The sequence below is a fragment of the Ammospiza nelsoni genome, chromosome 1 (assembly GCF_027579445.1).
Source record: "Ammospiza nelsoni isolate bAmmNel1 chromosome 1, bAmmNel1.pri, whole genome shotgun sequence".
NCBI lineage: Eukaryota > Metazoa > Chordata > Aves > Passeriformes > Passerellidae > Ammospiza > Ammospiza nelsoni.
Window position 1 is genome coordinate 100,956,233 of NC_080633.1, and position 14,572 is coordinate 100,970,804.

Below are 14,572 nucleotides of genomic sequence, written 5' to 3' on the forward strand. Positions count from 1 at the left end.
GTATGATAATCTTTCTTATTTTAATAGTAGAATTTTAAACAGAGTCCTTTGCTTGTCTCTGCCATAAAAAAGGGAATCATCACTCTTGCTTGTGTAATTTTGAGATGAAACCATGTTGTTAGATTAGGCTTCATTTAATTGGATGATTTGTTGACTATTTTTGGTTTTGCATGTGCCTTTTAGTATTTTTGTGTTGTATAATATTAGACAATAGCTTACAGGGAAAATGAAATTAATCAAATTCAAGCCTGGCTTGAATTACTGCAAGTAGATTTTCCTGGGTTTTTTTTATCTGTGTGAGCTTAGCTTTATGATTCTACACCAACCTTTGAAACTTCAGTTCACGAAAAGTCTCAGAATTTAGGAAATAATGAACTTAGGAAATAGTGCTGTGGAGTGATCTGGTGTGATAGGACAGTTGTCTGGTGTGAGTTGTGGTGCTGTTGTATTAAGGAAGTGTAACTGTTGAGGGATGACTGTGAGGACCTTTAGGCTTGTGTGGCAGTGTTAATTTGTTTGCTTGGGTTTTTTTAAAGAAAAATAGGTATTCCAGTTTTCTGAGCAGCTTCTATTAATAGCTGCCTGAAATTACTCTGATGAAATGCCAATGGGAGAATGGGACAGTTATCAAAGTTATGTGAGAAATTAGTTTTTCTTACTTGTAGTTTGCTGTTTGGGTCTTACAGGAAAATTTAGTTCTAGCTGCTTGTAGACTAGACCTAAACCTAAACTTGCCTGTTAGAGAGTATTCATCGAGATGGATGCATCATTAATTCTTAATTTTCTTTGAATTTTAGATGATCACAGTCGTGTAAAACTCCAGAACACCGAGAATGATTATATCAATGCCAGCCTAGTGGTCATAGAGGAAGCCCAAAGATATTATATTTTAACACAGGTAAGCAGTACAATTACTGGGTTATTACAGGCATTGAGAATCTAGGGAGGGGGATTTGTACAGTTGTAATTCATATTTGGATTGTTTCATCTCTCCGTGAATTAAAAGTATCTCATTATTACATGAAGTACAGTATCTGTGTGATATAGTTGTTAACAGATTATTTTATAAGAAAAGCTAAAGGGGATATTGAAGTATGAGTAATTTACTGCATATGAAGCTTCTCAAATACTTCTTGCGCTTTTCTTCAGTTAGTTTGTAAATATGTTGCAACAATACTTTGACCCCTTAAGCCATCTTGCCTCTGAGCATGCCTGCAGTAGCTTTTCTTTTAACAGCACAGTAGTAGCAATGCTTAAACCAAAATAACCATTCCCTGAGTTCTTCCTGTTTTGTTGTTTGGTTTTGTTTGGTATTTTTTTCCTTAAAAAACCTCCAGCCTTTTTAAGTTCTGGAATGATCTGTGGCTACTTTCTTGCCTGCCATTTCTATAATTCTATTAATAATTTGTTTTAACTTAAGGGGAAGACTCTTTCCTGTTTCCCACAGTGAACTATGCTCAAACACTGCTTTGCCTATACATTCTCATGCCTATTTTTGTATTTTTTACTACACAGGGTCCACTACCTAACACATGTTGTCATTTTTGGCTAATGGTATGGCAACAACAAACCAAAGCAGTTGTCATGTTGAACAGGATTGTTGAAAAAGAATCGGTAAGTGACATTGGGCATAAAGTTGTAAAATAAACCACACAATTTTAATACAGTTGAGCAATGTTTGATTGTTGCATTAGAAGAACTAATAAATATCCTCACTTGTGTGCAGTATAATGTGTATTTAATATGACAGTGATGTGTGGGAGCTAAGACCTGCAGTTTGGTGAAAATAGCATCTAACAAACGTACATCCAGAAAGGTGAAAATAGCATTCTGAGAAAGGATGTACCAATAGAACTGATGAGGAGTAGAGGCAGTGCATGATGTTCCCAGGACAAAATGGAAGGTGCAAGAAAAAGTATCTTTAGATTGATTCTTCTAAATAGAGATGTTAGCTGTAACAATGAAGGCAGACTGCTGCCCAAGAGCTGTTGAATTGATCTATTAAGTTAGTTATTTTTGATTCTTTAGAAACATTGGCATATGTGCAGAATACACAAATCTGCTGTTGTGATGTAGTTTTTCTGCTATGGTGCCTAAAATCATTGCAGATTTTTGTTATAAATGCATGTCGTTTGAGGTTAATGTTTTTTATTCATTGCAGATTTGTGAAAAAAAATTGGCTGGTCTGTTAAAAAGTCACCTATTTTCTTGTGCAAAAAATTTCCTAGAGAAAGTTTGAGTGCAGAGCAAGAGGAATACAAGACAAAGAATAGTTTTGCATTAGTTTGTTCATTCTTTTGTTTGACTAGAACCTTCCAGTATTCAGCAGGCCTGGGTAGAACTAGGTGTGATAGATGAGTTCTGTAAATGTGCAGATGTGCAAGTCAGAAACAAAGGGAAGAAGTGCTGAAATAGCTGAGCAGAGATCTCAGTTCCCTGTGGAGAACTGGAGGGGGGAGGGGGAAGGCTTAAGATGTATCTCAAAGCTTGTTAGCCATGTGATAGAAGAAAGCATAAACACATAAAACTGGAATGCATAATAGCCACTGAAACAGTTGTAGTAACTTAGCTGTAAACATTGTGGACTTCAGGAATTCCTCAAAGTGGGAGCAGGTACTTGAGTCTTCTGTATTGAACAGTGTGGACTCAGGCTTTGCATGTGCAAATTTTAAGATACTAGGATATTTATTTAACAAGATTTTTCTTTTTTTCTTTTCCCTTTTTCTTTCTCTTAAAAAAAAAATCCATTAGGTGAAGTGTGCACAATACTGGCCAACAAAAAAAGACGACGTTATGACATTCAATGAAACAGGATTCCGTGTGAGACTGGTGTCTGAAGATGTCAAATCCTATTACACAGTGCATCTACTGCAATTAGAAAATATCAATGTAAGCATTGCTCAGTCTGTACAGCTCCTATTTGTGGGCTTAAGTGTGTCATGAGAACAACTTAGCATGATGTCACTTCATGTTTGAGTGAGCTTTTACACTGGAAATTTTAATGCACTTTGCTTCTGAGAATGTTGAAGATGTTTGTGTGAAAATAAGCAGGTGATTTAGATCTCAGCCTATACATTAGGAGAGATAACATCTTTGGCATTTGTGTACTTGTATTTTCCATTTGGTACCTTAACAGGTTGCATTCTAAGTGATGGTAGTGGTGATTCTAAAAGGAGCTGTAAGAATTAACTTAAGGGAGGAACACAAGAGTAGAAAATTCTGATTTCCTTTGAATATCAGATACCTGACTGAGTAATTACTGATTTTGTACTGGAACTTGAGATTTCTATGTAATTTAGTCCAGCTGTCTTAAGTTTTTTGGGGGAGGAGTGATTACCACCTGTAGGTAGGTAACTTTATCTTCTCTTGCTCCACCTCCCCTTTTGCTCCATAGGACCAACCATCCTTTTCTCTTAAAAAATTAAGCACATTGACAATTTAACCAAGCTAAGCTTAAAATAATTGTTTCTGGCCTGAGCTTGGGTTGGAGCTTCTGTTTCAGATTGGAAGAGGATTGAAGAGCTCATCTGTTTGTTCCAGCGATGTCTTGTAAAATATTATGTCTTCCTATAAATCTTGCCTTATTTTAATTGAAAGTGCTAGTATGGCAAGTTTTCAAGGTCATCTTTGTCAGAGAACTTGGGAAAACAAAGCTTGAAGGTGTTCTGCATGTTGTTTTATACAACCATTGATATGTTTGAATTTATAGTAACTATTGATGGTATTCTGAGATAATATTCATTAATTCATAACCTCCCTCATGAGAGCAACATGATAAAACTTGGCATGTTATTGCTTGGTCTTCTCCATGTTAGAAGAGCTTTATGAAATATTGTCCTGCTGACCTGAATAATTTCTCTTTAGTAGTTTGTTTATTGACAGCAAAGGCAAAAGAAAGATGAGTAATGCTGGGTAGCTAGTGCCTGAAAAAGAGCAATTCTGCCTTTTGGAAAGCTGAGGCAAGTTTTCCTAACTACCAGAAAGGCTTCTTTGTGGAATTGTTCAGCTGATGTTGGCTCTTACTTTTAAACTTCCTATTTTCAAAGGATGCAGTTTTCTTTCCATGTTTATGTTTGAACATAACATTAACTGGAAAATGCAGAAATGCCTCAGGGAACAGCACAGTGTATACTTTAGTAGACTTTTGGGTTGGAGATATTGAGCACTTAAATTTCTGGGTTTGTTTTGGACCAGCAGTGCAGACCTGTCAGCACAGTACAGAGTTTCTTGTGTGTCATTGTCCTGATGGAAGATGGCAAACCCAGGACAGTCATATAAATCAGTTTCACAAATACCAATCTTTCTGTAATGAATTTTTATTTTATATCTCTAACACTCTGGTAAGGCTCCATGAACATTAACTCCAACACATAATTTTTGTAGGAGAAGCAGAACATACTTGGTTACTCAAGCAAAAAAAGCTGCATAGTTTCTAGTCTAAAACTGTCAATGTTATGTGCAGCCTTTTGTAAGAATTTGATAATTATACCATAAAACTTGTGGGAACTGGCTATTCACAGTAACTTGAAATGTGAGCTTAACTGTGTTTATGTAAGTTATTCTGCAGGGGCCTTTGGTGGAGACAGTGTAAGACATTTAGCCACTCAATGCCTGGAATCTAGGATGACTCATGAACAAAATATACTCAGAATGCCCAGAATACTTAAAATTTAGCATTTCCTTGAAAACAGAGAGAACCAAGGTTGTCTTTATAATGCAAGCATTCTGAGCTCAATTAAGTTTGTCTTACTGCAGCAAATCTCTTTAAGAGATAAACAAAATATGGGTATATGAAGAGTCAAGTGTTTGTTGTTACCAATGAAACAGCCTCTGAGTAGTTCGTTGGTTGGTTTTGTTGCTTGTGTTAAAGATTACTTAGAAATACAAGTGAGATTTGGGGCTGTTCTTTCTCAGGATTGTATCCAGGTATTTGTTGGTTTGATTTTTTTTTTCTTTTACATCTGTTCTAGGAAAATTTTGTTCTTAGGGCTAGCACAGAGAAAATGGAGAGATGGTGTTTATTGGTATCTTTGCAAAAGATGCCTAATGTTCTTTGTTTTGCTGGTGATCATTTTTGAATTTGCTTATTTTTTTGCCTGACCGAATCTGCATTTTAGAATGCAGGTATTTGAAGCTGCTTTTCTGTATCTTCCATGGGTTTGGTGGTATCAGTTGTCAGCTTTTCTGAAAGTTGAGTACTGCTTTCTACTGGAATAGTTCAGTTATCAGAGTTGTCCCTTAATAGAGACTTACTGTGAAGGCTTCCACCAACCAGTGCCCCTTGGAAAATAAAGGAGAAGAAAGATAATGTGCTCATGTTAAAATTTTATAATAATTTATGAGTGAAGCTGTTGAATGGCTGTGGTTTGAAGCAAAGTCTCCCAGCTTACTGGAGAAGTCATAGCAAGGTGTATGAGAGCCTGTTAAATCTATAAAATAACCTTTGCAAAATGCTGCAGGAGAATTGTTAGATACTGACATCTAACTTGGGAAAGACTCCACCTTGTGTTGAATATGTATTTTTGTATTATTCTTTATTGTTGCTTTTAGCTTTTTTATTCCTTAATGTCACAACTTTTTGTATTGGTCTTTAGAGAAAGAAACCTTTGTTTTCAGTAATTTCAGGTACAGACTAATTCAAACAAACTATGCAAGGGCAAATGAACATCAGATCTTCAGGGAAGACAGGGATTGCTTGGATAAGGAAACGGAGCAGTGGAATTTGATATTGCAGAAGCCAACTTTCTGAATGTATCTCAGCCTGGGTTTCTGGAAGTAAGAATACAGCAGTAGAAGGAGAGGTTTGCGAAGAAAATACTGGTTGGTGGAGAAAGGACTAGGACAAATGAACTTTGATGTGACACTGGTGGTGTGATACTTTAGAGTGAGGACCGTTAATAAATCTCTAGTGGAATCTTGGGTCTTCCACAAATAGCAAATATTTGGAAAAACCCATTAGTAAAATGGATTCTCAACTTAGTACCAAGCTTCTGTGTGGCTGTGCCTGTCAGATTAAGGTAATGCAAGGCTGCTTAGCTGATCCTGTGGATGAACCAGAATGTTTCTGATAATTATTTGGCCCCTTTATCCTCAAGGCTATATTTATTTAAATTTTGGAAAACATTTTGGCCATCTTGAATGAGCAAATAGAGGAGACTCTGGTAGAAGTTGATTTTTGATTTTGAATTTGTTTGTAGAATATTGCCATTAGAGGATGCCTTTTCATTTTTATATGATCAAAATAGTTGTTAATGAACTTAAGGCAAGTTCATTAAATATGGAACCACTGTAGGGTTGTAGGTGTTTTATGTCTCCATGTATTTGACCCTGTCAGCAGCACTTTGATTATGGCTTTTATTAGCAGTGTGTGAAACTTAACAGACCAGCATTGTTTTGTTATTCCCTTTTTAATTTTTACTTGACCCTGAAGGCACCAACTTAACCTTTGAGCATTTTGGTAGTGCTTTATTCATGTTCGAACTCTCACGTGACTGAACTACCTGAAGTTACTCTGAAGATTTTTGCTCCTTTTTGTTTGGAGTGATTGGATAGTTACCGTAAAAAGGTTATGGCAAGGCTTGTTTTGCTGGAAGTTAATCTATATTCCTGTTCTGTTCGAGTCCTCATGTGGATGGATCTCTGTAACTTGGAGCTTGTCCTTGGATCATCTTTTGATTATACTGTTGATGTTTCCAGTAGTCAGTGCAGAGCTGTGCAGGTGGTGTCTGTCTTTGCAAGTTCATCAGGTTTAGCTATCTTGATTATTTATGGAAAGCTTATCCCAGTAGTTCATAAAACTTCCACAGTTTGAGTAATTTAACCAAAATAGTTTTGTCCCATGGTCATTCAAGGACTTTTTTGTTTTTGGTAGCTAGTTTTAGGGAATAAATCTTGGAAAATTGCATTGTGGTTACCATAGAACTAGCTGGTTTTCAGTTACCATGCAGAAATATATAATATTTCTATGTTATATCCCTTGTGTATTACATATAAAATTTTATAGCACTGCCTGAGTCTTGGAAGTCCAGGGGTTTTTATTTGAAAAGATTAGCTAGTTTCCTGGTAACACTTCAAATTAAATTAGTTGTTATTTAAATTTGACTTTTTGTCCATCAAGAGTTGTGAATCAAAAAGCCAGATCTCTTCTCGTAACAGTCCCACGTCACTTCATGGAAGTGCTGTGTGGCTCAGTGACTGGGAGTTGTTTGAGAAAGGGTGGTACAGATCCTCACAAAGGCAGTGTTTCAGCTGTACAGCTTGGCTGCCAAGCACCACTTGAAAGAGCCATTCTGTTTAAGAGCAGTGTGGGAGGTTTGAAATACTCAAATGGGATTTGCCTGTAGGATTAGAGACTGCGAATCCAAAGATGACCAGCTGGTTCCAGTGCCTTGCAGTGGGGCTCTTGTAGAGTGATGAAGAGACTAGGTATTTCTAGAATGAGCTGAAGGGATGGAAAATCATGGGATGGATAAAGCCTCCATACAAGAAAGGAAGGAAAAATGTAGTTCTGTAGGTTACAGCAGAGTGACATGTACAACAGCACTGTTTCATATCTCTTTTAGAAAGAAGTATTTCAGATTAGTATATAAGTAGGGTGACACTTAACCATACTTTGTTCTTTTTCTTCAGGAAGAAGATGCCAGTGCTTGTTTGGGGTAAAAAACCCACGCAAAAGAACCCCCCTAACCAAACAAAAGCCCACACAAACAAACCCCACTGGTCACCTTTCTTGAGGTGACAGAAAAAGGCATTTTTACCTTCTTGAGGTGTAAGGGATGCTTTCAGAATGTTGAAGTAGGGAATATCAATTGCTACCTACAGAGACCATCTAGAAACAACTTCAGCCTTTACTTAGCATGTGCATTTAGCTCACCTCTAGTTTTTTTCTTAGTTTTGTTTTTAAAGTGATGAATTGTTTTTCTTAGAAATTGAGGAAATTGCTTAAGTGTTACTTACAGATTTCTTACGAAAAATGTGCCTGCTTCATAATTTTTAAACAAACAGGTCATTCAGTTCATTTGTGAGTTAACTTGCTACTTGAAAAACTAGGCACAGAAGAGCAGTAGGAGAGCAAATGCAAACTCTTTAATGCTTTGCTCCAGACAAGGGGAAGTCCCAGTATATTTATACAATTTTGGGCCTGATACTCCTTTTTTCCCCGTATGAAATCTTAACATAAACTTGTTTTCCCAATATTGTAGATCACACTTTATTGTCCTTGTTGAGCACCTAGCCAAAAGACAAAATATTTCTGGAAGATAGCTGTGCATCTGAGAGTGACTGGACTTGTGTTAATATCCACTGTTTTCTGTGAAAGTATTGGCAGTCTTGGAGTATTGGGCATTGAAGGCAAAAGACAAGTTGGGAGACTTTATTTTTGTTACTGCAGAAACCATGAAGTGAATTCTTTTAGTTTCACAAAGGAATTTCATAAATTGTCTCTCACAGGAAGTAGAAACAGACTGAGCACATGAAGAACAGTAGAATTTATTTTATTTCATGGCTATATTTTACTGTTGCTGAAGAAGAAGAATACCTTTTCTGGAATACATTGATTTTAAATCCTTTTGTATTCAAACTTTGCCAAGGTTTATGTAGATGTCAGTGTATGTGAAAAATTAAATAAATGAAATAATAAATTATAGAGGAATTAATTAAAAATGAAATAACTGAATTAATAAATTTTAAAAAGTAACTGAACATGTATAAAATTCCTGAGCTAAAATCAGAATCACCGTGGCAAGGAGCAGCACTTATCAGGTCTGAAGTTAGTTCCATAAAAATGTGATCCAAACTTCATATACATACTCTCTTGCTTTCATTTCAGCACTTGCAGTTAGATGGTTGAGTTAGGATAGGAGCTCTAACAGAGTGGTTCTAAAGCAGCTGTATGATTTTGGAATCCCCCTTTTTGACTTAAAAAAGATAGAAAATGTCCAGCAGAAGTCCTGCTGGACATCCTGCTGTATGGGTTTTATAGCCTTTTCCAGGAAGGAACGCTTCCTGCTGCTCTCAGTAATGTGGTTAGTGTACAGGAGATGTAATACCTCTTGGCATTACAGCTTGCTTGAAGCAAGAGTGCAGAGTGTGCACAATGCTGATATGGGTTATTTCAGTCATGTTAATTCTAGCTGTCTAGTAACTGCTGTCAGACATTGAACTGCATTATTGGGAGTAGGACATTTGGGAGTAAATAGTAAAGCAAACCAAACATAATGTTGGAAGTTTGAGAAGAAGGAAAAAAAGAAATAACCCACGTGTGGTAATAATTGCAACGGAGAAAATTACCAACTCAGATGAAACTGCTTCAGCGTGCACTGTTGGTTGTCATCCAGCTTGAAGCAAGTTACTGGGCTGTTTGTCTTAATGGGAGGTTTAAAATAGACAAGAGCTGTTGATTGGGAGAGTGTGCACTAACTGAGCCAAAGAGGAATCCTTTCTAGTTCTAGTGTTTATTTGTTTTCACTTCTAGAGTGGTGAGTCCAGGATGATCTCTCATTTTCATTATACTACGTGGCCAGACTTTGGAGTTCCTGAATCCCCAGCTTCATTTCTGAACTTCCTGTTTAAAGTCAGAGAATCTGGTTCACTGAGCCCCGAGCACGGACCTGCAGTCGTTCACTGCAGTGCGGGAATAGGACGTTCCGGCACGTTTTCATTAGTAGATTCTTGTCTTGTTCTGGTAAGTGTTTGCATTCTCTCTGTCACCCCTTCCCTTGTCCTGACACCCTGCCAACCTTCCCAATATGGGCTTTCTGGTCAGAAGGCTATAAAAACATTGAAGTTAATGACATTCCAGTGGAATCTTAAATTAAGACATCATGCTTTTTTTTTTCCTCACCTATTTTGATGGCAAAACCACAGCTCTTGAAATTTACAAATTCCTTTTAAGTACCCCAGGACAATTATATATTCTCAAAGCTTCCTGGAAAGTAAATTGTAAACATTCTTTTCCTTTTACGTAAGATGTGCTTTGAAAAGGTTGAGGATTGGTTGTTTTTTCCATATGAAAAAAGCTTGTGAATATATATTGAGATGATTAAATCTGTAAGTCTTTTTCTCCAGGGCCTTTTTTAAGCATACAGAAAATTGTTATTGTTATCTGAACTAGGATGAGAACTCAGGCATGCTCCTAATTCTGAATTTCCCCTGCTGTGCAGCCCTCTGGGTAATGGGGCTTGGCAGCCAGTTCAGTGCCACAGGGATGTATAGATTGTTTGCTTATAGTGAACTGCATCATCTATAATTCCTCATGACATGAGTGAACCATGAATGTTAAAAAATATTTTAAATAAATCAAAAATTTTATTGGACTTGAAAGTCCAGGCACAGAGTTTTCTCTTTGTGCTTGGTTATAGTGGTAAGGACAGGTTTAACTGAAGTAGAATTTCAATTGAATTGCAAGAGACACATTTTCTGGTGTGATTAGATCCTCTTAACTTACTTTTTTTGTTGTCGTTTTTTTTTTACTTCAATTTTTCTTTGGTTTTATGCATTTTGAAAAGCATAGAGGTATGTTTTGATGGAAATGTACTTCAGAAACACCCTGCGAATGTAATGTGGGGACAAACGTGTTCATTGCTTGGGTTTGGGGTTCTGCTTTACATAAAGAAACTTCTGCCATAATCAGTCAATCTGAATTCTGTTCTATTCAGAAGCAGTAGGAAATATTACTTTACAGCTCTGATTCTTGTCCTATTTCAAAGTCCAAATACAAGCCTGAATAAAATTGAGCATATCTATATGTCTTAGTTTTAAGACTCAATGTTGGGGTACAATTTATTTGTTTAATACACTATCCTTGATTTGTTCATAATAAGTTTTCATTAGATGGTTTACATTTTTCCTTCAAAAACAAATTGGAAATAATTTGAGATGTTAGTCTTCCTTATAACTAATAGAAGCATAATATGGACAAATTAGATTTTAGATTGAATTTAATGATTAATTTTTACTTGTAATTATTTTTATATACCATTGACACTTTCAATGTAACTTGCTTTACAGATGGAGAAAAAAGACACATTTTCTGTAGATATTAAGAAGGTATTACTGGATATGAGAAAATATCGAATGGGACTTATTCAGACTCCTGATCAACTAAGGTTTTCATATATGGCTGTAATAGAAGGAGCAAAATTTATAATGGGGGATTCAACTATACAGGTAAATTTTTAGCTCCATGTATTTGAACAGCAGATTGCAACAGTAGTTAAAAATAAGCTCCAGATTATTTTAAAATATGTAATTTAATGAGCTCTAAATGATTAACCTTTTTCAGTAGATGCCTAGGAGGTATCAAAGAATATCTGTTCAGTGCCTTCTATCAAACTAAACTTTTGACCCTGTGTATACATCCCCTCTTAGATATAATATGAAAATAATTTGTCTGTCCAAACGTGTAAAGAAAAAAAATGGTTCAATTGATGTTTTCATTACCAAAAACGGAAGGTAATGCCCAGTGTCACTTTGAAGATAGCAAGGATCTGTTTTAGAATTTCTTTGCTATTTTCCTAGCAGATAAGTTGTCTGATGCTACAGATAATATTTATTTGTAAAGTTGCCTTGTTTCTTCATAGCCTTTAAAATTTGTGTCAGAGTTAGTACAATCTAGCCAAGTATAATGATTTTGGGTGCAAAGAGATTACCAAATCTCACTGTTTTATCAGTGCAGCTTGCAGACATAATGGCTTACAGCCTTAAGTGGCTGGCTTGGGTGGGAGGGAGAAATGGGAGGAGAGGCTTTGAAACACATTTAATTCTGCTTTCATATGCTAGGGCTCTTTTGTTTTGTTGATTTCTTGAAATCATGAATAGGGCAGATAAGCTAAAACACATTTCCTTTCTTTGTGGTATTGGTAGTGGTCTGATTCTTCCCTTTAACAAATGTTTCTTGACTTGCTGTGTAAATAAAGAAATAATTTTACACTACTGCTAATCAACACCTAGGTAGTGTGCTGGTGGTCTGGTACCTGTGCCAGATGTCTAAAAGACTTCATGATTCATTCTAATGGTAACAGCAGTTTAGTCTCTTCATTTTGTGGAAGCTGTTTCTGGTGGTATGAGGTATTGTGTCTAGTAATATTTTTCTGCTTGGCTTTTTTTAAAAGCCATGCTCCAAAGTGAGTAGCACTGGTTCCAATACTTACCCATCTAGATCACAGGATTTCTTACTTCTGGATACAAGGGAGCATTGTCAACTCAGAATACTGCTTGTCATGTTCAAGTGTGTTATTTATTCATAGTAAGAAAATGCCTAGGAAGGCACACTTCCCATTTGTTCTCTTTTTCTTGTTGCGATTGTTCAGATGATCTTCCTTAAATCAGTATTTCCTGCAGTGCAAGGCATTTCTCCTGATGCTTCTCTCTTTACGCCTTGGCAATATGTGCAGAAAATCAATTGGCAGTGCTCAAAAAAGCACATTTCTCTTTCAAGATCAGCTAGGTCATTTTTATTCCATGAGGAATGGTTGACTCTTCAGTGTGTGAGAGGTGTTCACTTCTCTCTGCTAGTGATGGAGAGGGCCTGAAGTTATTGAATGCCTCTCTTATTTAACATTAGCCAAATGTTCATCTCTGATGTCTCCTTGGATTTTGGAAGGCAGGAAACTGTGCAAACACAACTTTAGATTTTAATGGAGGAGTCAGTTCATTGTTAAAACTCATTTTGCAAGCAGTCCATTTATAAGTAGCTGATTTTTTATATCACTTTGACTTTGATATTTAGTTTAGGCCAGCAGTCTTGAAATCATTCAATATACAGGAGTCTATGGCTTGGTTTGAGAAGATTCAATTTTCAGTTCATCTACTTTATCTTAGACTTCTAAAAGTAACTGATTTTTTTTCCTACAAGGTATTCTGTGTCTCTGTAGGCACTGGCTGATTTGTGTGAGAAAAGTGATTGTATTTTAGGGCTGATTCTTTTCCTTCCTGTGCACTTTCTAGCCTTCTTTTCTGCGTGAAATTTTGTTGTAGCAATTAGTTCTTCAGACTATTTATCATTAGAACAGAGATCTAGCAAAACAGGTTTACTTCCAATTTCTTTTTTATTCCATCTCATTTCAGATTATTTCTCAAAACAAGATGAATAACTGTTTTATGATGCTGCAGATCTCTGGGCTAATGGGCCACCAAGTGAAATACTAGGCCATTACTCTGGCATAGATAACTCTGAGTTAAATTTTCCCAGTTCTCTCTTTTTAGGCAGTTCTTGTATACAAGGTCCTGCTGTATTTTGAAGCCATAAAAGGTAAGAGCACAGCACAGGCCTGTAGCAAGTAGAGGGACATGGGAAGTGCAGGACAGTGCAGGATTTTATAAGCCATAATGCTTCCTAATTGTGGAGCTGCTTTGGACAGTACCAACCCTGAAGGTAGAGGCCTCATGCCTATGCAGTGGCACCATCCTGGAAATATAGAAAAAAGGATCATTGATAGTTGTTGGAGAAGACACATCTTGACCTAACTTTATTTCTTCATCTAGCAAATTTTTTTCTTGATCTGGTAGTTCATTTAATCTACTTCTGTGACTGTTCTTTTGGAAGAAATCTTGGCAAGGGAGCCCTTTATTAGGAGAATGTTTGAAATGTGTTCTGCTTGTTTTCAGGAACGGTGGAAGGAGCTTTCTAAGGAGGACCAAGCACCAAGTTCTGAGCAGTCTCCTCCACGCCCAATCAAAATAACCACAGAGAAGTACAATGGGAACAGCATAGGCCTGGAGAACAATGATCAGATGGAGAAAATAAACCCTGACCTGTCCACTAAGGTTCAAGATATCGTAGATGGGAACGTTGAAAAGTAGGCAAGATAATGAAACTTTAAAAGGCAGATACACTCTCTCAAAAGACTGAATTATTAGGCTGCTTTGCTTATTGTAAAAACATTCAAGATCTTTCTGTAGTAGCAAGGGAGAACAGGTGGTATTTGACTGTCTTATTTAATGATTTTAAAAATACCACCTCAATGATTCCTTGTGATTTGGTTTTATTATTCAGAAGTCGAGAGAAGAAAAGTTAATGTCTCTAACTGGAGCAGCTAGACCTCACACTTTGAAAGCATTTTCTTAACAGATTGTCAGTGAACTCCACTGTGAAGTGTGAATGAGGTCCTGAAATTGTCCAGTATTTCATACTGATTTTTAAATGCAATGTTGACCTATGTTTCAAAAATTACATGGTTCCTCAGAAACACAAAGGTTTTATCACATACCACTTTCTGTGTCGTGGTCGAAATTGTATCTCTGGAGCCGTGTATTACCCTCTGTTCATGTTAAATCTGCCTGCTGTGAGCAGGTTCCTGTGGTTTAGCTGTGTCAGGTGAATTTGCCTTTCCCTCAGGAGCGTTGATGCCTCAGCTGGGAGGCACGGTGTCACTTGGGCCTTCCCACCTGTGGGTTGCCACATGTTGATCCATAGTCACAGATCGAGAAACTGGGTCAGGGCTGTGCCAAGCTGAGCCATGTGGTGCACAGAAGGAGGCAGGTTGTGTCCCAAAGGGCTGCAGCCTGAGATGAGACACAGCAGTTCAGTATAGATAGGCTGGAATTGCAAAATAATGGTTAATGCTGTTGTAAT

At 36.9% G+C, this 14,572-nt stretch overlaps 1 protein-coding gene across 3 annotated transcripts in view; it reads left to right on the forward strand.

Moving 5' to 3' along the window:
* Window positions 1–14,572, forward strand: part of PTPN2 (protein tyrosine phosphatase non-receptor type 2) — a 30,402-nt gene that overhangs the window by 9,558 nt on the left and 6,272 nt on the right. For all 3 annotated transcript variants that reach the window (XM_059467016.1, XM_059466999.1, XM_059467006.1), the window contains exons 3-8: window positions 798–898; window positions 1,516–1,614; window positions 2,752–2,889; window positions 9,473–9,682; window positions 11,008–11,166; window positions 13,606–13,796. In XM_059467016.1, the coding sequence (XP_059322999.1) occupies window positions 798–898; window positions 1,516–1,614; window positions 2,752–2,889; window positions 9,473–9,682; window positions 11,008–11,166; window positions 13,606–13,796 (898 nt within the window). The remainder of the gene's footprint in view (window positions 1–797; window positions 899–1,515; window positions 1,615–2,751; window positions 2,890–9,472; window positions 9,683–11,007; window positions 11,167–13,605; window positions 13,797–14,572) is intronic.